We start from the raw sequence: 24,280 nt of genomic DNA on the forward strand, positions 1-24,280 counted from the left end.
GGGAAGTGAGGAAGTAACAGCAATTCCTTACTCTTTATCATTATTGTTGTTTTAGAGTCTTTGCGCGGCGTTTTCGGCCAGGTTCCCGCTCCAGAAGGCCCGCGAGGGGCCCCACGCCCGCGGCGCGCCGCAGACACACAGTCCGGGAGCACAAAGGCGCCGGGAGCCCGGGCAGGAGCCCCCGAGACGGTCACGCCCTCGCAGCTCTCCGGCCCCACGCGGCCGCACAAAGACCAGACCCCCACGACCACCCACGCACCCCCCCACGCTCGCGAGGGGCGCCGCGCGGCGCAGGCCGCCACACCCACTCGGGCCCGCTCCCGCCTCCCCGGCCCCGGGCGCCCTGATGAATATGCATCGCCGCGCGCCCGCCCCCGGCTCCTCCTTTCGGTTTCCTTCCCGCCGCCAGGCGGAAGCGAAGAGCCGCGCTTCCCGCGCGCCCAGGCCGGCCGGGGTGGGGTGGGGCGGGGCGGGGCGGGGCGGGCCGCGAGCCGGAGAAAGAGAAAGCCAGAGAGGCGACTGCAGGAGGCGCGCGGGCCGGGCACGGAAGGGTGCGCTGCTGGGTGGCGGTTCCGGGGCAGCCCCGCCGCGGGCCAGGCCAATCCGAGGGCGGGGAAGGGGCGATCGCGCGACCCCGGGGCCGTGCCGGCTGCGTCTGACCGGCGCAGCCTCCACTCCTGGAGCAGCCTTGCTAAAACAACAATAAAACCCACCAAACACACACACACATGCACACACGCACACGCGGGCGGACACACACACACCATCCTGGACGGCGTTCAAGTCAACCACGAGAAACAGCCTTCTGCAAGGGAGAGGAAAGAAAGCTGGAAATCCAGACAGACCGAAGGGCTGCCTGCTTTTAAACTTGACTTTGACCGCCTTTTCTTCTCGGGTCAAGAATTGTGGCAGTGCAGAAATTACAATTAAAAAATATATAAGACTACTCCCGGATTTGCTTTTTTTTTTTTTTTTTTAAACTAAACAAAAAGCGACACCAAAACAACCCCTGAGAAAATCCACAAATCTGTACCTGAGACACGTCAAGTCAGCGGCCCAGGGTTCTGTTACAGACTCAAGATCTCTTTTATTTAATGCAATACAGTGCGATGGTATGTGGCTTTGAAATGATGGGTTTTGTTTGCTTCTTTTATTCGTTCCTTGCACCCCCTCCTACCCCTGGCACAGTTTTTCTTTTCCTGTTTGTGGATTGCAAAGTGGCTGTTTTACCCCTTTCCTAAATGTCATTTCTGCTTTACAGGTTGTGAGCTATAGTGCTGCATTTGCAGAACTAATTTGCAAATATGTATTCTTACTATTTAGCGTTGGCAACTTTAGTACATGTGACACACTCTTATGGTGGAAATCAGTGAGTAACATTGTGAGTCCAAACGGTACAGAATCTAGCATTTTTTTTCTGCTTTAACTCTCTACTTTATCCCCCTCTCCCCTCAGTGGTGGAAAAACATTACTGTTCAAATGGTACTTTAGTTCTACCTTGTAGGCCATTCTCTCCTCTTGAAGCATTCTTTTCTCCATTTTAATTCACAGATATTCTCATTTAAAAATACATTTTTAAGTGAAAGAAGTACTATTTAACTCTGATTGGTGTGTTGGAATGTTTAAAATCAGTATTCATTCTAAAGTTTAGTCCTAATTCCCATCCCTCATCCCTGAATTTGTGGCATCGTATTGTTAGCCTTTCTTCCGCACCCCCCACCAACTTTTTACAACAGATTATGATGGATTTCTTTCCACTCCTGTTAATACTTCCCCCTGCAACCCCGCTATTTTTGCTGCAGATTTTTTTCCTCTGCCTAAGTCTGTGTGTGTCTCTATCTCTCGTTCCCTGTGTCCTCTTTTCGCCAATACGTCTGGGACACATTTTAATGCACAATATCCCATCCATTAAGTTGTGGTTGAATGTGAAGTGTGTGAGGACTTGGCAGCTTTCAGGTTGAAGGGGGCGGGGAAGCCAGTTTCGACTTTGACACAAGATGCTGAAGTGGCGTGATCAGAATTATTATTAGGGCTGTGAACATGGCCATCTTCTGCTCGGGTTGGAAGAACTGCCATTGAACTTGAGACGGGACAGACAAGATCTCCAAGTATTCTCCCCCCCGCCCCGCCCCCAGTACAGTAGCTGGCAGGGAAAAGGCGCCAAAATACACAAGATTAACTCTGACTTTCTTTGAATGGATCTTATAGCACCATCCTTGTAACTTTAACTTCCAATAGGTGGGAAAAAGTTAACTTTTGATCCCACACTTGAACAGACATTTAAATCAGCCCTAAAATGGAATAAGTCCAGAAAGTAACATACGCATGCTTATGTGGTTAGAAAAGAATGCACGTGTAAATAAGCAGAGTGTATGTGTGTATATGACTGAGGAGTTCAAGATTTAATCAAAATCAGAATTAGTGTGACTTTCCAGTGCATTTACGATATGAAGAAAAGCATTGTGAGTCAAAGAAACTGACCTTTAAGCATCCTAAGTAAAAACTGCAAAGAGTTTGTGAAACACAAAACGCTGTGGTTTCCAGTTTTACATTTGAGGTTTGATGTTTTCATTTAATGGTATGAGAGATGGAGAAAGCTCTAGCGCTGAAAAGTCCCTATTAAATCATATGTGGGCAAAGGTCAAGCACTCCAACTCACTGATGCAATATACTACAGATTCCTGCCTAAGTGATGAGGAACACAGGAAAAAGTGCTTGGGCAATAAAATTATTAGAACGGTAATTATCATCGGTGGTTGGGACTGCATTCTTGTGCACTGGGAAAACGTTTTTACTGGCCCTGATGAATTTTAAAGCCAAGTATTGTTGAAAGCTATTTTAATAGGAAATTGATTAGCTGAGTGTTCCATATAATAAATGGTGACAGTTTCATTGTTTGAGGTCCAAAATAAATTTTTATTCTTTAGCAGACATAGGCATCCATTTAATTTTAATATGGCAGCAGCATAATTTTGAGTGAATGTGATGTCACGAACATCTGTAACTTTGTTTTTGGAGTTTTTGACATTACACAATTTGATATTACCGCTTTGAGATTCATTGGCTTGTATAGTTAAAATTTCAGATACATTCAGAGATAAAGTTTACTGAACATATATTTTGTTTAGGCCCAATTGTTTGTATTTTTTCGTTGTAATTATGTAATTGTTTCTTAAATTTTAATTTGAAAATTAAAATGCACAATTCTGTTGTTATGCATTGTTTTGATTTTGAAATTCTGTTGTTTATGCATTGTTATGCAGTTTTTAAAGAAGAAATGAGAGAAAGGGGTGCAGAAAGTTTGAGTTGTTCTGCTATGCACTTTTTATACTTAATACAGAATGTAAAGACTACTTAGCCATTTTGGACAGAGCTTTCTATACCTGTCTTAAAAACCCATCTGTTTTCCTGTGTTACAAGGCATGTGTATATGGGTAATAGAAGCCAGTTTACATGTAGAAATAAAATGATCATATAGTTTTACTTTATAGGTCAGCTGTTTTGAAAAAGAGCAGTAACTGCAACTCTCAATATCAGCAGACAAGAGACATTGTGTGAGAGAGTATATGGAACCTTTGTTAACATTGTGGATGAAGCGAGGCAACTATTACCTCTATTTTCAAAGTTTAAAATACATCGTGCAAAAGTTACAGGGCAACTGCTGACTCTGTAATCTGTAGAGCAAATGTCTTCCAATGTTGGGAATCTCTGTTGATGAACTGGCCTCATCTCTGTTGAGAAGTGAAAACCAGCTAACCTTAATGGAGGAATCTGGCCCAGGTGGTGTTGAGATCAGAACTGTATTATAACTTGTAAATATGCTAGAAATATAGACACACTTAGTGGGACACTTTTTTTTTTAAAAAAACAATGGATTAGAGGCATTTCAGAAGTGATATTATTAACAACGTCATTTTTCTCATTTACTTTTGTCCTCAGGGGACACCAAACAGCTCCCAGAGGAGGAGAAAAAGGTCCAAGAATATTTATTTATTCATTTCAGTGAAAGGCAAAGGGCTAGCAATGGGGGTGGGGAAACTAACCAGTTGTGAATTCTCTGGTGGGGAAAAAATTACTTCTCTAATTTGACAGTAGTACTTTAAAGGCTGGGTATGATTTTGTTTTTTGTTTAAGAGTAGTAGACAGTAGTAGTAGTACTCAGGAGTAGTTTAAGAGCTGAGTAATTTGATTACCTGAGCTGGTAAAATTGATTTTGCAATTCTCATCAAGTACAGGCACTTTCAATACTTGTTGGTTGTTTATATCTGCATTTATGAGTGGATTTTTGCTGTTTCTCCTTGTGGATATAAATTTGATTTTCCAGAGTACACATGTATGATTTTTATGGTTCATTTGGAAAAAGGAAAGATCCCTGGGCATGGTGCAGTAGATACTTGCAGTTTTGCAGGCCTGCTTTCTGGGGTCAGGAGGTCATCTGTCTCTTTCGTATTTAGTTTTTAAATATTGATATTGGCGATGCAGCCAGGGTGTGTGGAACTGTTGAACCTTCTTGCAAATCACATGCAAGAGCTAAAAAAAAAAGTCATTGGGTGTATTGGAAATGACAGCTTTGTTAAGCTCCAAGAAATCTTTCATTAAACTGCTCAGGATTTGCAACCTGTCGCTGCAGTTTCTTTAGGAAGGAAATGGTTAAAAGAAAAACAATATTAGATACTTGAGATGTCAAGCTCCTCTCTGGAGATCTGTAGTGAAAGGCTCAAATGTGGTAGCATTGCTTATTTCAAATATACAACTGGGTTTTGAAAAATCCAGTGAGCTGAAGCACTGGCATTCTATTTAGAAATCAATAAACTTTCTGTTAGTTAGAAAGGAAACTTTTTTTTCCCCCTTATAAGGTAGCAAGGAGATCTACTGAGGAGATCTTTAAGAATAATGAAATAACAGAGTTTCCTGTTGCTGAGAGAATCATTCACTTTACCTCCTTAGCCAGGTTTTGGGGTGAATGAAAGTGGCCTGTCACACCAGTGCTTTTAACCCTCTCAGTGTAGGAGGGAGAGATGGAGTTTAGGAGTGGTAAGTACCAAAGTTTGAGAAGTGTTTGGCCCACTTTGATACTATCAGAAGCTTTTCAGAGATATTTCCACTCTTAATACCATGACACAGACGTGCTACAAAAAAGGGAAAGTGAATACAATACATGCACTTTCTCAGTTCCTCCTTCTACCTCAGATTTAAAAGATTGAGATTTTCAAACCAAAGGTGATGGACAAGTGTTGTGCTAAGAGAAGCCAGGTGTCCCATGCAACCAAATCCACCAGCCCCTCTTTCCAAAGGATTCCCTTCCCTAGAGTTCTTTCAGGGAAGGCCTGCAATGACCTTGGCATTGGCTGGACAAGCAGCAGTGTTTTGGGGGGTGTCAGCCATTCTGCACATAGCTGCAAGGCCTGAGAAGACAGTCAAAGCCATAGAAACTGAGCACCCCCATAAACCTTCTTTTTCAGGAAGTCTCTGTTGCTCACTCTTCATTCCTTTTTGGTTTTCCTCTCCTCACCATACTCCCATCTCATTTTCTTTTTTCTGGGAGACAAATCAAAAGCAAAAACTATCAAGCATCCTCCATGGTCATCAAAGTGCAACCAGCCATAAGCACCCTTAAACGTGGGGCAATAGAAAGAGATTTGAACCCCTAAGTGATGGGCCTGGGAGGCCCCAGACATCTTCACTTCTCTGGGGACTTACCTGGGTCTGACGCTGCTTCTTCGCCCCTGGTGCTGCTGAAGCTTTTGTGGGCTCTTCTGTGTAATACTTGTCAATTTTTCCTCTTTCTTTTTTAAGCTTGTGAAAAACTTTTGGATGCAACCTAGTTTTGGTGGCAGAAGGAGATGGTTTCTGTTGGGAAGGGAAACTAATAAAGGGAGGAGGGGTGGCGATGTCGGGAGACACTTGCCCAGGGCTCAGCACTGGGCCTCTTTTTGCCAGGGGACAACGGCTGGTTCTGGGCTCTCAGGCTGAAAGGAGTGCTCTCTGGGTGCCAGGATTTCACTGGGGGTGGTGTGGTGAGGAGGGAGGGATGAAGGGAGGGAGGGAGAGAAGGAGAGATGGGCGCTCGATTTTTAAAGAGACCCCGAAATAATGGCTTCTGTGAGAGTCCAGGCATTCAAAGAGGTGTGTTCAAGGACATTAGTGCATTCCTGCCAAGGGGAATGTCTTTTATGGTAAATTAACTCCAGTTAAATTGAATATTTGTTCAAAGGGAAACTCCAGTAGTTAAAGCTGGTATTATCAGTAGAGCTTCCCCGCCTCCTCCCCTCAGAATCTGGTGAGGGTGAGAAAAGGGATGCAGTGTAATGTGCAATACAAAGTGATGCTTTCGTGCTGGTGGTTTGTGTGTGTGTAAGATGAGGTTGCCTAAAATTTCTGAGATAAATGAGTATTTGCTGGATTAACCTGACAGTCACCTCATTTCTTTCATCCATAAAGACTGCCAACTTTATCCCAGCTTTTCAAAAAGAAGAAATGACCCGCACAAAGGAAACTAACGTTGTCAGAACGCTGACTCCAGGATTTGCCGGGGCAGGGGCAGGGGCGGGGACCGCAGGGAGGCCGCTCCCAGAGCGTGTGGCCGAAAGGGTTAACTCGCAGGGGTCCGCGCGATTTCCTCGACTTTACCTGTTTCCCCAGCCCCAGCAGCACCCCCTCCCCGGCCTCCCGAACTCCCCACCCCCCAGCGCCTTTCTTCTTTGGGCTCTGGGTTTTCGGGGGCTGCAGCTGGTAAACTTGGCAAGCTCGCCTCATTAAGAGCGCTCTTTGAAAACGGACTGTGTTTGAGCATTTCCCTAATGAGGACAGGACGGGGTTAAAAAGTGACCATTTCATGGTTGACTTGAACCTGCCTACTTTTCTTGATGTGTCGTTGTGAAATGCTTGATGTGGATAACTCCCGCTTGGTGAAGGAAAAAGTCACTGGTTCCTCCAGGTCCGCTGGGGGAAGGAAGAGGGGACGGTGGGCAGAAACCAGAGGGAGTGTGAGGGGCTAAAGTTGAGGGGACAAATCAAGAGCTGGGAAGCGGTGGAAAAAGGACAGGGCAATCGGGGGCGAGCCTCAAAACGCCCCAGCAGTACCCATGGAAGCGGGGCGGCCCCGCCCTGGGGATGGACCCGCGAGGACCCGGTAGCCCCAGCGCCCCCGCAGCCCCCAGCTAGGTAGACTCGGAGCCCCAGGCGCTCACTTTTTCCTCCCTCCATTGTCTGGGCGGCCTTTGCTTCCACCTCTTCCCGATCCACCCCAAGCAGAAAACCAGATTTGGGGGGGGCGGTGTGTGTATGTGTGTGTGTGTAGGAGGGGGGGTTGCAGAAAGGGTGCAACGCGAACCGCCTCCTTCAAAATCCCCGGAATCAAGTTCATTCACTCGGAGCCTGCACTGGCGGCGAGGTGGGGGCGGGGCAGCGCCGCGGTGGGGAGCCGGCGCGGGCGCCGAGCGGCTCCGGGCCGGCCGCCTCTGGAGGGCTGCAGCGGCACACGCACCCTGCGCGCGCGCGCGCGCGTCCGCCGGCCCGCCCGCCCGCCCCGCAGCCCCGGGCGCGCCGCGGCCCCGCCCCGCTTGCACCCGGGCGGGTAGGGAGACGCTTTCCGCCGGCGCCCCGGGCCCCGGGGGGTGGGGATTGGGAGCCAGCCAGCGGGACTGCAGGAGGAGGAGGAGGAGAGCGAAGCCTGGCGCTGGGAGGAGGAGGAGGGAGCAGGAGGCGGCGGCGGCTCGGCCGGGTCCTCCCGCTCAGAGTGAGGCCACGTGCACGGGGCACCCCCGAAGAGGGCGGCAAACCGCGGCGAAGCGCCGCACGCCGCGACTGCCTCGGGCGCGGGCCCGTGGTGGGGAGACCCGGGACGACCCCGCACCCCCTCCCTACCCGCGAACCCGGACTCCGGGCGGGGCCGTCGGGGGCTGGGCGCCGCGCCCCCCAGGTCCGCGCCGGCGCGCCCCAACTACTTGGGCTCAAGTTCGCTCAGGCCCCCGCCTGCTCCGCTTCCCCTTCTTCCCTGCAGCCGCAGGCTCTGCGGACTGAGCCCGCCCCGGGTGCGAGTGTCGGCGCCCCAGCCCCGGCCCGGGGGCGGCCTGGGTGTGAGGGAATTTTCCACTCGTTCCTTTCTAGGGCTCAGACCGGTTCAGTGCTTCTCCCACTCGGATGTTCCCGCGGCTTAAAGAGTCCGCAGCGAGCACCGAAATACCTCTTCCAGGGCGGGTTTTCGGGGGTGTGTATGTGTGTGCCGGTGTGGGGAGGGCAGCGGAAAGAAGAGCTATTTTGGAAAAAAAAAAGTCATGTTTCTGTGGCACCGGTAGGATACCTTTAACAAATGAGGGAGAGGTGGGGGGGGAGAGAAGGAGAAGAAGGAGGAGGAGGAGGAAGGTGGGGGGCGGGGGGTGTGGAGAGGCTGGTGCAAAAGGAATGCGCGTTTGCAGGAGGAGGAGTAAAGCGATGATTGTGTAATTAAATAATAAAACAATCCTTAAGTCTGATTTGGAGAGAGCTCGAGCGGGGTCCAGAGGGTGGAACCGGTGAATTTTTCAACTTCCAAGTTTTGCAACGAAAGAAAGCAAGAGAGGGAGGGAAAAAAAAGAGCTCAGAGCAGAAAAGAGAGGAGTTTGGAGCCGAGCGGGAGAGCGGGATTTATCGTTTGGAATTTTTCAGGAGATCGTTTTGATACCCCTGGGCTCTGGGCAGCGGCGGCAACAGCAGCCTCCACGCTCGGCCGGGTCAGACGCGGGGCGAGGTGGGCGGGCGGGCGGCCGGGCGCCGAAGACCCGGTGCGGGCGGCAGCGGCGGCGGCTGCAGCCGGGGACCACGCGCCGCGAGCCTCCTCCGCCCCGGAGATCAGCGCTCGCGCCCCCTCCCTCACCCCGGCCTCTCCCTTCTCCCCCACCCCACCCCGCCCCCACCCCGGCCCTCTCCCGCGCGCGCTCCGCCACCCGCGCGCACTCGCTCACGCTGCCCCTCGCGCACACACATGGTCGGCTCGCGGCAAAGTTTCGCCTGCGATCACCACTCCGGGATCCTGCCGCAGTGCTTGGGGCTGTAACCTTGAACTTTCCCAGCGCGGTGACACATTCTCCCCGCTCTCCCGCCCGCCTGCCCGCCCTCCTGCGCCCCCCTCCCCGCCTTTTTTGAAAAAGCATTTTACCACCAACCACCACCCCAATCCAACGCACACCGAACCTTCGGGCACCCCCTACCCCCCAACAACAACAACAACTGCAAAATAGAAAACAAATCCCCAAACCCAGGCGAAAAGCAGCCAACACCGGCGGCGGCGGCGGCCTCGGCAAGCACGGCCAGCGCGCTCGGACTGCAAGAGGGTTAAAAGTGTAGATTGGATTTCACCCCTGGAAATCTAGCACGCCGAGTGAACTTGAATCTTTGGCTATTTAAGGAGGACTGGGTTTGTTGTGAAGTTGCGGTGATCCAGCGCAGAGCCCCGTCCTGATTGATCGCATCGCGGGGCTCAGATGACTGTAAAATGAATAGATGAAATTCTTGCTTCTTGAAGATTTTCTTGGGCATCTCCGGGAAAGTGCGTTTTAAGGCGAAGTCATGATGTATTCTCCCATCTGTCTCACTCAGGTACATGTCTCGGTCGCTTTCTCGAGCTTTCTCTCTGGCCCGAAATGCCTTTGTTTTGTTTTGCTGCGGACAATTAACGGCTTGAGTTAACCTCCGCACATCCCCGTCCCTGGAAGAAGTGGCCTGGAGTTACAGCAGGCGTCGCGGGGCGGCGTGGGAGCCGGAGAGCGGCCCCTCGCCCACGGCCACTGCGAGCGCCCAGCCCCGCGCCCTGGGCATGGAGCGCGGACGCTGGGCCGGGCAAGGCCTCCGGGGGTGGGCAGGGCCGGGATCTGTAAGTGCGAGGCCCAGTGCGGGCCCCCAAGTGCCCGTTGTGGTGCGGCATCCCCGCCCGGGGTGCCCGCAGCCCCTCTCGGCAGCTCGCGCACTTAGGTGGACTCGGGCTTTGGAGGACTTTACGGGGACTAAGCTTTTAAAAACAGCCAGTGAACTTGGGCTAGGGGACTGTAGCTCGAGTCTGTGTGGGCGCCGCTGGACACTGCTGCAGGCGGTGGGCGGGCGACGAAGCGAGTCGGAGGTTGTGGTCCGGGGACCCATTCCTTTGCTTTATTTGGGGATCTGAAACCCTGGTCCATAGTGACCCGCTGCACTTTGGGGTTTCCAGTGACCGCACCACAAAGGCAATATTTACGTTGACACGAGTTAGTTGGTCTTGGTGATTGTTAAGGAGTTTTAGAATGTGTTCATTTTGTGGAAACCTGTTCATTTGACGATATTTGGGCGTAGCTCGTGAGGCATTTTAAGTAATGCTGGTAAAAGTAAGGTCATTTTTTTCTACTTTGAGAATTGTCCTAAGACCTTAGGAATAATGTTATGAAATAAAACACTGGTTTTATACTTTTTAAAAACACGATTTGTATCACTTTAAGCCAGACGGTCAAATAGAAAAGTGGTGAGACCGAACAGACTTACCTGGGGGCAGTTTTCATCGCTGCCCAGGAAACTAACAACTGACAAAGTAGCTAAAATATCTTAGCCCAGAACTGTTATTTGAGGCAGTATTTTAAACCTCTAAAGGTATGTGGCAGCTTATTTCAGCTTTTAGGAAGATGTGTCACCGTTGGTAATTGATAACCATTTTCTTTGACGTTGCCATAAAAACTAATAATTTAGAGAAGTGTCAGCCAGTCTTGGGCGTGTTAAAATTTTAAAAATACCTAATATCACGATGATGCATTTTTTAATGGACAAATAATTAAGATTTCAATTGTATGACAATTAGAAGCCATTGTGATTCAAAAGGACTGAGGCATTCATAAATTGTGAATGAAGATGAAAACAATGATAAGGCTTATTCAGTGATTGGATACAGTCCTGTAGCTTTTTGGCTGACACATTTTTTATTGTTTATATTTTGTTTGGCATCTGAGTATGATTAACTTAGATATGGCTATTTTCAGCAAGTAAACATGCACTTTAATTTAACAAAACTGGAAAAATGAGTTGCTGAGCTATTTGTATTTTAAAAACCATGAATGATAATAGCCAATAAATATGATGAAACTGTTTCAGGTATAACGAATTGCCTCTAGTTGTAAAAGTTACCATTAATATTACCCATCAACCGGATATATTTTTCTCTCTTTCTGATAAGCTGTGTTAACTTGTTATAATTTTTACACCGTGATCAAGTAAAACAAATCAAAGCAAGATTTTCACTTACAGAGTATAGCATCACTTATTCTCACCTGTAAAAGACTGAGTAATTGTGCATTTCTCTATATTTCTAGCATCAGCTTTTCAGAAACATTGCTAGCAATTACATTGCATTTTTAGTCTCCTCCAAATATGTATTGAAAAGTCACTAGTTTTATCTTAATTTGTGTAAGTTAAAAATAATATTGCAGCATTGAGACATATGGAATGTTGGGATCATATACAGCATAATCATTCAGCTATCACATTAGTATTCAAAGATACATACTTAACAACAATAACTTGTGATGACTAATATCCTCTACTATTTTAATAATATAAATCTAGGCTTATGTATACAAGGCCTATATCAGGGAAGGTATTTTAGCTTAAGAATTCTCACTTCACTAAGCTCCATGTGACTTTGCAGGTAATGTAGGTGTTATAAAAGTGAGGCCACATTAATAGTGTTACTTTTGTATCAGATCAATGGTTTTGTATCACAAGAGCCTAGTAGCTGTATGTAGCACAGCATGTCTCAGGACATGTAAATTGCAAAATAGAGTATCATTCTTAATTGGTTATAAACTTTTAAAAGTATCTCAGTTGTTGGAATAATGTATCTAGGGTTTAGAAAAAAAAGGACCTACCATTAAATGATATGTTTAGCAAAATGATATGCTACAGAATCAGCACATCAATAACCAATATTTATACACCAGTATAAATCAGATATAAAAGAAAAATGAAGAACTATCATATGATTTAATATTTGTTTAAAAATAATGTAAACCATTAATAATATAACTTTCAGTTGGCATGATGGCATTAAATATATTTTTCTTTCATTGCTTTTAAGTTCTTTAGGTACATTTTTTTGCATGATTTATTGTTATATAGCAATGCGCCAAGAACACCTAGTATTTACTCTTCTACCTCTATGTTGGTCTAATTATCCATTCCTTTCATGGAAACGGAAGAAAAATAAATATGCCTGGTGGAATTAAGACTCTTTACTTTCATATCTGAAATTTGTAACTTTGTTATTTACTTTGTCAATTTAGTTCAACTAAAGGAAGTTTTAAAAGAGAATTACTGAACTTCAATGTATTTTACTAAAATTTCTGAAAAAGCAAAGTTGCATATTGCTTTTGTATACAGTTGTTTGATTTTAAATCACTTATATATTTTGCTTTTTAAAAAAATTTTATAATTGCTTAATATTATTGTAATAATCCACTGCTAGTTAGGATATTTGAAAACCTTAATCACCTTTTTAAAAAACATTTTCGTATCAGGACAGTTACTATGTTCCATATTCATGTCACTCATAATCTTTAAGACTCTAGTGCTACTCAGCATTAGGAAACAGTCACACTTGGGAGATGACATTTAGGCATGTTAATACAGAAATGTATGTGACTTATAGCAAACCTCAATTTACAGTCATTTTTGGAGGATATGTCCCCTTGTCAAATAAGTGCTTCACTTGAATTCACATAATAGTGAAACCCTGAACAATATCATAAGGCAAATTGGTAGCCTGAGAAAGTTTGATACTTTTATTTCTCAAAAAAAGCATGTTTTAAAACAATATTTGGCAGCATTGACAGCAGACTCAAAGGAACGTTTAAAAATTGTGTGCATTTGCTAAGAATTTTCAAATTCATCCTTCAAATTTGGATTTTGGTTGTTTAAAATAAGACATTAAAATTTTGAGCTTTCTTGCATGATTATGTTTATAATCAAATATTGAAACAAACAAATTTGATCAAAACTGTGATATCTTTATAAGAAAATGAAATGTCACTGAACATAGTACTTAAGGACATAAGTACTTACGTGTTACCACATGGCTTAATATTTGTAAAATAATATTGCATTTTTAAAAGCATGGCAGGGGTAGAATGAGTGAGGCAAAGCCCACCCACTCCACCTCATGTGCTCTTTACATTCTCAAGGTTTTAGTTTATGGGTGCATATATGTGTGTTTTTTAGTCGTATCAATAAATCATAGTAAAAGATTATAGGAAGTGAGTTTCCAAAGCACATTTAAGCCCGCATTTCCTTGAGCAGGCTTTCTTTTTGCATATATTCCTAAAGGGGATAAACAAAGTTTTTGTAGTTACAGTGAAAGCTAAAAGCATGGCATCAGAAAGTGTATGGAGATAGGGAGGTCTTATCATGGGATGTGGTTGCTGTGAGCAGGGCTGCCTTCCCACACAAAGAACAGATTGTGGTTTAACTCTTTCCATGGCCTAGTTTAATGTGCTCGCATAGTAACTGAATTGTTCAAATCTCTGCTGGAAACTACTGATCGGTTTAATGATTTCCTCTATGGCATTTGGTTATGCCTCATGCTGTGATGTAATCATCAGCATTCTGTATTGTTATAAAATTTTGATTCATACTTATTCTGGTGAAGGAACACTTACAGCAGTGTTAGAACACTTTTGATAACTACATTATTGATTGGATGGGACATGTACTCCTTCCATATCTGAAGTACAAACAGCTAACATGTTGCAGTCTGTAGCATTAAAACTTTGAATTTCTTCTTAAAAATACATTCATATCTATATTGGATTTTTTTTGACACCTTCTTTGTTAAAGAGTCATTAGTTGTACTTTCATCATATTTACCTAATGGAATTAGTTAGTCTTCTGTTAAACATAATTTATTCCACGTAGTTCAGGGTGATTAACATGAGTATGTAAATTCTAACTTGGGATACAATCAGAGAGAGTTATTTTGTAGTTGGGCTGACAATATAGTCAATATGATCAGAAAAGTGGTGGTGGAAGTTCTCATTTGCTTGAAATCTTGGCTTATTGCATACATACGGTGTGCATGCACTGGACATTAAGCTCTTTCTCTTTGAACAGCAATAGGCGTAAGCTTATAAGACAGGTTTTACCTAAATCAGGAAGTAATGAAACTGACTGCACTGGGAAGTGACTTGAAATATCTGTAGGTAAAGATTATCCACCATTCCTCACTGATACCGTCCCTTAAAAAAAGGCTTGGATGAAACAGGCAGGAAAAATGCAGGAGCCTAAAGGTAAACTACTTAATTCAAAAGATTGGTACTCAATAATATATGTACCTGCGAATTCACATGCACGTGCATATATGCACCCACAGTTCTAGCTGATAATTCATCTACATGGCAAATGAATTGTATAGATTCCACAAAAGCAGTAACTGACCAGCAGTGCACTCCTGGTGTCACCCCACCACAGCATGCAGAGACACAAAGAATGTAAAGTTGGTGCCAAGTTGCCATTTTTCATTGTTCACCTCAGATTGATTTTTAAGAGGTTTAGAATAATTGCTATACTCATGTGATCGGTGAACAAATTAACGGACTCTGTGGGGCTGCATATTCTATAGGGAAGCTGCTGGAAGAACATTCATGTAATTTTTGTTTTCAAGTTTGAAAACTTCTATTTAAAAATGCAAGAGTATATGTGAGAAAGCACAAGAGTGCAAGTGTGTGTGTGTTGGGAGCTGGCGTTGGTAGTGTGGGGAGAGAATGCACTGCTCAAAGTATGGAAACCTTCTGTTCAGGACACAGATACGACGAGCTATGTCCTTTGCCCACTTTCCCTCACTGTATACCGGTTTCTCTAGTTACCACTCTTGGAATGGTGCTGTTTCAGTGTTGGAATGTTGGACGTTTGATAAGAAAATGGATCAAGTTTAATGGCGCATGCTCTTTGTGCCACCAGCAGCCTCTTGCTGAGAGCATGCTCCAAAAGCGGGAACTGTGTGGCATTACACTGAGCATCTATATGCTTTGTGTTTCTGTGCCACAGAGAAGAGAAATGAACTGTGGCATCGCTCCTGCCTTCTGAACAGCTCTGCTCCGATTAAAAAAAAAAAAAAATCTCACTGTGTTCTTTGTAAAATGGTACTGCATAGTGTTAGTTGGTCAATCAAATATTGAAATATTATATTAGGTGCCAAGCACCTAAGTTAGTTGCATATATTTTAAAGAATGTAGAATGCATGGCATTGGGTTGGAAACAAGGGGGATGGGGCCAGAGTGTAATACAAAATATAAACCTTATTTTCTTTATAGGAGGGAGAATTGACCTGTGAATTTTGGTGGAAAGGGGACAGCTGGGCATACTTTACTTTCTTCTTGTCCTGCTATTTTGATAATTTTAAATAAGAAAAGAATGTTATTTTCATGTATAACTTTTTGTACTGAATTGGAAACGGATTGTGGTCTTATTTTCTTATTTTTTGAGCTTTTAAAATTAAACTGACTATGCACGTCTTTTCCTCACCCCTCTGTCTTTCGCAGGATGAATTTCACCCATTCATCGAGGCACTTCTTCCACATGTCCGTGCAATTGCCTATACTTGGTTCAACCTGCAGGCTCGAAAACGCAAGTACTTTAAAAAGCATGAGAAGCGAATGTCAAAGGATGAAGAAAGAGCAGTCAAAGATGAGCTTCTCAGTGAAAAGCCTGAAATCAAACAGAAGTGGGCATCCAGGCTCCTGGCCAAACTGCGCAAAGATATTCGCCAGGAGTATCGAGAGGACTTTGTGCTCACCGTGACTGGCAAGAAGCACCCGTGCTGTGTCTTATCCAATCCCGACCAGAAGGGTAAGATTAGGAGAATCGACTGCTTGCGACAGGCAGACAAAGTCTGGCGTCTGGATCTAGTCATGGTGATCCTGTTCAAAGGCATCCCCTTGGAAAGTACCGATGGAGAGCGGCTCATGAAATCCCCACATTGCACAAACCCAGCACTTTGTGTCCAGCCACATCATATCACAGTATCAGTTAAGGAGCTTGATTTGTTTTTGGCATACTACGTGCAGGAGCAAGGTAGGAGCAGATTGTTCTTTTTTCTAGCACGGCAAACACTGCACACAAACCTCTGTAGACAGAGTATCTGGCTTGAGTTAGATGGTTCTCAAGGCCCCTAGATATCCTCCACCCTCTCTGGGTACAGTAGGGTGTCCGCTTTCACTCACATGTCCACTGCCATGTGCGAGCCATGTAAATAGACACGGGGCTTTTATACCTGGATAGGCTTGGATACTTAAGAAAGACCACAAAGAGGTGTGTTTTCAAGTATCTAATAATACTGTTTTTCAAAGACATAGGGTAGTCTAACAAATGTAGTTTATTACACTATACTTTCTGTGGTAGGCTACATTTTTGCATCTAGTCTAGTAATCTTTTCCTGATTTGAAAATGTAACTTTATTTATGAATAGTCAAACCATTCTAAGTAACTTTTGTATTAATCTTTTTAATTAATGAGATAGAGGAACTTTGTTTATGAATTTAGTGGTATTGCACTGAAAACAGAACTAATGTTTACTATTACAAAATGCTTAAGATAGATAGTATCAAAAATATATCTTACGTAGACCTAGATTTACTTAATTTTAATATTTCTATCATCACTTTTGTGCAGTATTCACTGTCGATTAAATAGAATTGAGTTATTATTTAAATTATTTATAATATGTTCCCAGAGTTACTTGGGAACACTTAATAATGTTAGTTTACTTGTATGTAAATTCATAAAACTTACCGAGGAGGAAAGTCGCAGCGCTACTTACAGAACAAAAATAGAAAGTGGACTGGTTATACTGGTTTAAAATAAATTTCAAAAAGAATACAGAAACTGCATACCATACCTATTATTTAAAATACCTGATAAGGAGAGTGGTATAAATGTTGCCTAAATAATTAAAAAAGATGATGTTATTACTGAATACTTCAGTTAATGAAATGTTTATTTTTATTTTTCTTAATATAATTTCCTTAAGTAGGTAAGAATTTCTTTTCTTCAAATAAATGCATCAAGATATAGATGTCCTTGCATTAGCAACAATCCATAGTAAAACAATCATTTTACAAAGCAGCATACCAAAAGTAGACTGAAGTTTGAGCTGTCACAGATGGTGGGTCATTTCCAAACTTGGCCTGATGGGAAGAGAAATGGCCTGCAGATAGCCAGGTGACAGACTGTTATCTGATGTTCATTATATAAATGTGAGACTTAATACATTGCTATGAGCTTTATTATTCAAAAAAAATCAAAATTACTTTTTTGACTCTGAATTCTAGGTACTCACTATGTGCTTTTTGGCTTGATTTTCTTGTAGCTTTGGAGATATGCTTAAGTGTCATTTTAGAATTTTTAGTCTGATTTTAAATAATGGTGTTGGACATTGCACATTTAGAAATATTACCTGTTCCTGAAAAAATGAAACATTGTGTTTAATATTTCCATGCATTTAAGAATTACAGTCCAAATAATGAAGGTTAGGGGAAAATAATATTTTTGTCCCATGTGTCCTAAAATAAAACTCAGTAACACATGACAATTATTTGATTGACAGATGTCCAGGAGGTGACACTTTAAGGTGGGCTGTATATATGTGTTGGATTGACTATAAATGTGTTGTAACTGTGTTGTGAAAGTCAAGGATGGAAGTAAAATTTCAGAAAGTGGGTCATGTAACTTTTTAGTGCAGGGAGGGAAGATTTGCAACGACTTTACTACTGCTCACATTTTAAGTTGCTTGAAGGCTAGGTTTTGAGGTGTGCCTGCCTGCATGCACATTTACTCCTGGGGCAGGCAGCCAGATCTCTTAATTTTGATGAACTGACAATAAAGATTTGTAAAGATAGATTGAAAAAAGAAAAAACGCATAAATACCTTCCATGTTGCACCACTGGTCATGATAATCAAAAAGTTTTAAGCAACTCTTAGAGACCATGTTTTTAGATAAAACATTTATTTTGTTGTTGTTAGTTCAACTATCTCTATTGTAAGAACTTTTCATTATTTTATCTTGTGCATCTAACTTGTATCCTCTGCTACCTGCCAGCCAGTGCATCCTCTTCTCTTAGCATCTTTTGGTTCTTCTTTTGAGAAACTCACGTCAGGATGCTTTTGTGTTTTCCCCTTTTCAAAATTTATATATTTTTCCTTGTCAAGTGTAGGTTAGTTATGTCATTTTGTAGTGCAATTGATTAAAGAAGGCAGATTTTAAAAGATAATTCTCTAGTCAGTCAGAGGGCTGCATATTGCGAGTGATGACTTCTTATTTCTCTTCTAAGGACATGATAACTCACCTAAGTCTGTTTTATAAATCAGGTAAAGAAGTATAAATGAAAACATGAAAGAAAAATCAGAAAAGAGAAATGTAATGTTTGCAACAGAAAGAGCAACAAAATTACATTTCCCCCTTTTTCTCTCTCCCCACTTCTAAATGACTGGGAGAAAAACATGAGAAAGAACAGAGAGAATGCCAAAGATGGTTGCCACTGGCACCAGGATTGGCATCAGACCCTCTTTGTTTAGCTCAGGATGCCTGTGATTTGTTAGTTGGCATCCGCATTGCAGTGTGGAGTGATGTTACAATATATTGACAATTTCCAGATCTAGAAATGTCAATAGTCCTCTTGGTTATTTATACAAGATCACATACTGCATCTCTTCTGGAAGATGAAATAAAGACCATCATGTACTAAAGTTTCATTGTTGACCAACTTCCTATGCTTTTCTTTTTCCCTCTTTCTCTTTTGGTTCAACCCACACTTTTTTTCCTTCTTCATGCCCAGCAGCCTCATCTTTCTGAAATGTGGGAAGAGTTACTAGAGCTTTGACACAAGCTATAGTGCTACATCTGCATCTGATATGGTTTGGGGAAACATTTATGCTTTTTGAAATCATTTTTGGTACATAGTTCATTAGACTTTTGCATTATATGGCCATGAGGCAGTATTTTCTTTAAAGCTTAATCTCTTTGTTATTCGGCTACTATGCATATAGTCTGGTTGACCGCAATTCAGTCCATTTTGCTATTTCCTTACATTAGCAAAGGCTGATGTTCAGTATAGTTGTTTATAAAATTCAATGTCCCCCTGCACTTCACCTAAAATGAACACATCATTTGGGAGTAACTGCGTTTAAATCCATAAAATCATTTGATGTTATTGATTCAGGGGCTGCGCTTCGGCTGTTTCGTTGCTACAAGAACCGCCATTTTGTTTGTGAAGTGCCAGGCGAGGGGGAAAAAAAAGGCAGACACTGTGTTTGATGCCAATAATGGTTGCCAGTGGCACCGAGGTTGGCATCAGACCCTCTTTGTCTAGTTGCTGAATGCCTTTGATTCGTTGGTTGGCATCCGCATTGCAGTGGGCACACTGGAAAGTTTTTGACAATCCCTGAATGAAAGCTGCTTGCTTGTTTGCTGCAGCAAATCTTAGCTAATATAAAACTCTTCCTTTTTTTAGGTTTTGTCTAAAAAAATTGTGACAGATTAAAGAAAAAATAGCTCTAAATGGTATCTATTTTCCCAAAGATATTAAAGATGTCCAATGATTCTTGGGCAGGTGGTACCTATTCCCCATATTGTCTTTGTTATTGCATTCATGAAAGCAAAGCAAAAACAAAAGCAAACAAAAACCAGGCAAGCCTTGCACAACACACCTTCCTGGGATATAAGGGTCCTATAGGATGCAGGGTGTGCTATGACAAGTGTGTGGAGGACAAACCTAGCGTAATGATATGTAATGCATTCATTATGACTGACTGTTGCTCTCAGTCACATCTCTGCTTATTTGTTATGCAATTTCTAGTTCCCTCACTGTACACTCTTGTAAATTTTATAGTAACATTTTGAGAGGACTTCATTTTTCCTCTCTAGTTAGAAATGCGTAACAGAATACATGTTTAAAAAAAGAGAGAGAGAGAGAGAAAACTTTAAAGAGGAGACCTATGCCTTCAGGTCTGATATAAAATCAGTTATTCTGGAATTTCTCAATCCTGCATCACAATGTTACGAAATTTTCAGTGCACAATTTTGTACACTGGGAAAATCAACCAGAAGGCTAGAATAATTTTGGTTAAAGTTTCCTAGATAGTTAGCATTAATATTGTTTTTCAGTTAGGCACCATTATCTCGTTAATTAATAAGAAGGATTAGCAGTTCTACCCAAAGGGCTGCACAGAAGGAAGTCTGGCCTATGGGAGGCCTTGAGTTGCCAGACTGTGTCCTGTCTGAAGGGGAAAAAAGGAAGGGGGTGGTGGTGGTGGGAGTAGGGGGGCGGGAGTGGGATTGGCCTTTCTCTGGGGCAGGAAAGCATTTTGAAGAGAGAGGTCACAACACCCCAAGACATTTAAAGGTCTCGAGAGATAGTGACTGTTGTCATGTATATAACAGATTAGAGTTTACAATGAGTCAGCCTAACTGATTTTTGGACTGTACTTTGCACTCTTATTAAACATGTTTTGGAGTGTTAAAGAGAGCCCAGAAACCTCATTGCTATCCTGAAAAAGTAGTTTCCTTTAGCCTTGTTGAACCCTTAAAATTATGATCTGTTGTTGGATGGCCACTTTTGTTGCTTTATTGTTAAATGTTATAATAATTGAAGTACATTTTGAAGTTGTGAAAAATGTGAGTTGTTTACAGGGGAGGTCGTAATCATTATTATTGTATTTGAAATAGAAGCCTGCCTGGTTGTCACATATCATTAGTGAGGAAGCAAATACTAAGAATTATTTTCTTCCTACAGTTACTGAATTTCAGAATCCTTTTGGGTAACAATTATTTCTTTATGAAAAGCTTAAGTAGATAATTGTTTGCAAGTTGGCAGTGTATTTTAACATTTTAACAGATTTCACTTCATTTGCAGGTATTTCCCATTATGGGAAAAAATAAGCTTTCATAATTGATTAAAATGAGGCTGCTCTCTAGGATGACTTGATGTGTCTGCATTGTGAAATGCTCTGGGAGCATAAAAGTTTGTGTGTAGGAGAAATACTTGGTATGCATGTTTGATTTAGGGGAGCACTGTTAATTTTTCCCATCTAGCAACTTGTCCTTGACTGAACTTGTGAACTCTAGTGCACATTTGTTTGCATTCTGGCTCATACACAATTCACAAGATAAAGAAGGGCTCTTATTGGCACGTCTTGCTCCTAGGCTTAATGAGACCTTTGTGGGAACGTATATTGTGAGATAAGATACTTAGCAATTTTCTCACTGATAAGAAAACACAGTCTCCGACCAGAAGTTCACCCTCTATGCCATGAAGTCCCTGCCACAAGATAGCTTTAGCAGACAATTTAAGAGTTAAACTCTGAGGCCCCAGTTGCCAGCTGGGGAAGCTTGGCATCTGTGTTCCGATATGGCAAACTAAGCTCTTGCATTGCTGTTAATATGATCTCATTTTTCAAAGGGAAGTATGGGGGGAGAGAAGGAGAGAGGGAGGGAGGGAAGGATGGGACGCTTATTTGTTACATCAATTATGATTTTCAAATATTTAAAAATATATAGTACCCCACTTTCTGGAGGCAGCAAAGGTTGGTAAAATATTCTACCGACAGCATTAGGCATCCTTCCCCCCACCCTGTATATACAGCACTACAAATTTTATAATGAAAAATATTTAGATTATGTATTTGGATTTACAAATTTAGTGCACAGTATCTCTTGTGTGGTAAAATAATTCCAAATATCTCCATATTTGTAAGAACCAAAATAATATGCATTGTTCGAGAATTATGGTAATTGGAGAGGACTGTGCATTGCAGTGACAGGAGTGATGGTCAGGTCTCCTGAAGAGTGCCTTCCTGATGGGCACAGTTATAGTGTCTGTGCCTGGAGACTTAGAGCTGGATAGGAGCCATTTAGAGAGGCCACCTATTGCTACAGCTTTAATTCTTTGAAGTTACTGTTTTCTAAAGTGGTACCTTAGAAGCACTTCCAAACATAAAGATTTGTAATCGATTTGGTAGGATTTTTCATTTACTTACTTGTTTTTCCCTAAATTTGGAATTTAGGAAGAAGCTGTCATAAGGAAGTTAAAGTTGTAATCCTCCATTAACCTTTTCCTTTTGAATTTGGCACTTAAAATTTGAAACAATAGTCCAAGATACCCAGTTTAGTACGGTCTTTCTCCTTATAAGCTTTCATTCAGCCAGATTAAACTGAAAATCTAGACTGGTAAGCTATATAAAACTGTGCTTTCTAACACTAGCAGTCTTGCCATCACTGCTGGCCAGTTAGAATTTCAGCACCTGAAGAGAGAGGGACCCAACGGGAGGTTATGTCAGAATTCACAGGATTTCTTAAAAATTGAGATAAGTTAGTTTTCATTTCTGTTATCATGGTGGCTTACATGATAATGGACATAATCAAAGAAGTAGTTATTGCTTTGTTTGAAGCTCCAAGTTTGCAAGAGTGCAAAGAGCATATGAAACACCCATTAAAATGGTCAATTATTAAATACCTGAAAATTATGGGCAAAGGCGATCCCTGGCTCTGAAACTAGCTTCTGGGTAAATGTTTCTCTTTGGTTTATGAAAGAATAGCGTTTTCCAGTTTGAAGTTGATGAAAGTAAAACTTGCGACACTTAAGGGGTTTTCCTATGTATGTGCTATGGTGGAGCAAATGATTAGCCAACATAATGTTCAAAGCAAGTTTTCCAGCCTTTTTCCCTCCATCCTTGTGCAGGAGGAGTAATTTTAGAAATCTCAAGGACTAGTGGTTATGCGATCGGAAACTTCAGTTATTACGGCCGCATGCCCCAGTGCCAAGCATAGCAAGAAGAGACGCTTCCTTCTGATCATGCTCACTTTTCTGTGGCAACGTGGTATGTCGTCTCATTTTAAAGTAAATTCTTAGGACCTTGAACTCTAATTATGTGATGCGGTTAATTTAACTGAATTTAGTTGTTAGAATTTGGCATAGAGAATAAATCATCAAACTGCAGAGAACTTGTGAAAACTAAGTGCGTGCAGTAAGGAGTGACTCTGTGGGATTAGCTTGTATTAGATTGAACGTTAGAGGATGTGAGACTAATAGGACTTGAATGGTTGGGCTTTTTGGTTGCTATATTATTCAGAAAATTGGAAGAAATGGCTAACCAATGAGGTGGAAAGTCCTTGAGGCTGAATTGAAAGCCACACATTTTTAAAAAATCTTCAAAATGTAATTGTTCGAAAATGGGAAAGCAGATGATTACATGCATAAATATATTGTTTATAATAAAACACTTAGGTACACATATTCTGTTTATGATGATAGCTTAAACAGGACAGCATTGATGAATCACTGACAAATTAAAGAACTCTGAACAAGGACTATATAATTAAAAATATGGGGTGATGAATGAAGTAATTTTACTATCAAAAGTTGCCTGGAGGTTGTGTATTTTCAGAATCCTATTTTAAAGGCAGTTCAGAACATGCAGTAAGTTATTGAGGAAGCATAAACCAGTTGAAAATGGAATTTGTTTAAACAAGTGCGAAATAAAATAAGAATTACCTTTAAGAAAAGAATTATTTCATGCTAAATACATGCAGTTTTAAAATTTTAGTTAGCTTCGACTCCATTCAAAATAGTCTATTTCTCAAAATAGTCAGCTTAATAAATAGTATTCATTGAATTTTGAAATACATGTCTCTCATAAAACTACATAAAAGCATTTAACAAGCATCCATTAATATTAAGTGACACATATATATTCTCATGCTGAATGAAGATGAACTGTTTTTTTAAGAAACCTGATTTTTCATACTCATTTTGAAAAAAATACTTGGAGAAATGTTTTGGTGCTAACAGGGAATGGTAGAGCTTGGGACAAAAGTCTAATCATGAGCACAGATATTAAGAAAAAGTCCTTTGAAGTAGGGTGTATTCTGTAATTCATGTGAGCGGGGGATTACATTTATGCCTATGCTAATAACATGTCAATATGAAGTCTATACCCCTCTATTAGTGAATTCTAAAGTGTAAAAAGTGTTCCTTCGTAGGACAACTTGTATTTTATTATTCTGACATCTGCAGTTTCTGGATGGATTACCTTAAATTTGCTATGCTATGTTAAAAGCCTTGTTTTATGAGGTCGGTCTCAGCTTCTGGCCTTGGTGTCAGGAACCCTGCTACGTGATGCAACTTGCCTTGTTAGGTTTAATTGACCAAAGCTGATGTGTTAAAACAATTCATTTGCGCTGTAACTTATGCCCTGGCTAAGTTGCTACCTGAATCCCTTGACCTTGACTTGTTTGGGTCATGAA

The 24,280-nt window shown here is 42.2% G+C and overlaps 1 protein-coding gene across 33 annotated transcripts in view; it reads left to right on the top strand.

Annotated features, from left to right (window-relative positions):
• Window positions 1-524: 524 nt before the first annotated feature.
• NFIB (nuclear factor I B) overlaps window positions 525-24,280 on the top strand; it is a 241,181-nt gene continuing 217,425 nt past the window's right edge. For 19 of the 33 annotated variants that reach the window (XM_015117684.3, XM_015117687.3, XM_001111171.5 and 16 more), the window contains exons 1-2: window positions 8,931-9,576; window positions 15,525-16,056. In XM_015117684.3, coding sequence (XP_014973170.1) covers window positions 9,547-9,576; window positions 15,525-16,056 — 562 coding nt within the window. In that variant the 5' untranslated portion in view covers window positions 8,931-9,546. Of the gene's footprint in view, window positions 1,113-8,930; window positions 9,577-15,524; window positions 16,057-22,623; window positions 22,855-24,280 lie in introns of those variants that run through there. The other 14 variants (XM_015117686.3, XM_077966082.1, XM_077966089.1 and 11 more) reach the window with 3 other exon arrangements.

Source organism: Macaca mulatta, chromosome 15 (genome assembly GCF_049350105.2).
Source record: "Macaca mulatta isolate MMU2019108-1 chromosome 15, T2T-MMU8v2.0, whole genome shotgun sequence".
Taxonomy (NCBI): Eukaryota; Metazoa; Chordata; class Mammalia; order Primates; family Cercopithecidae; genus Macaca; species Macaca mulatta.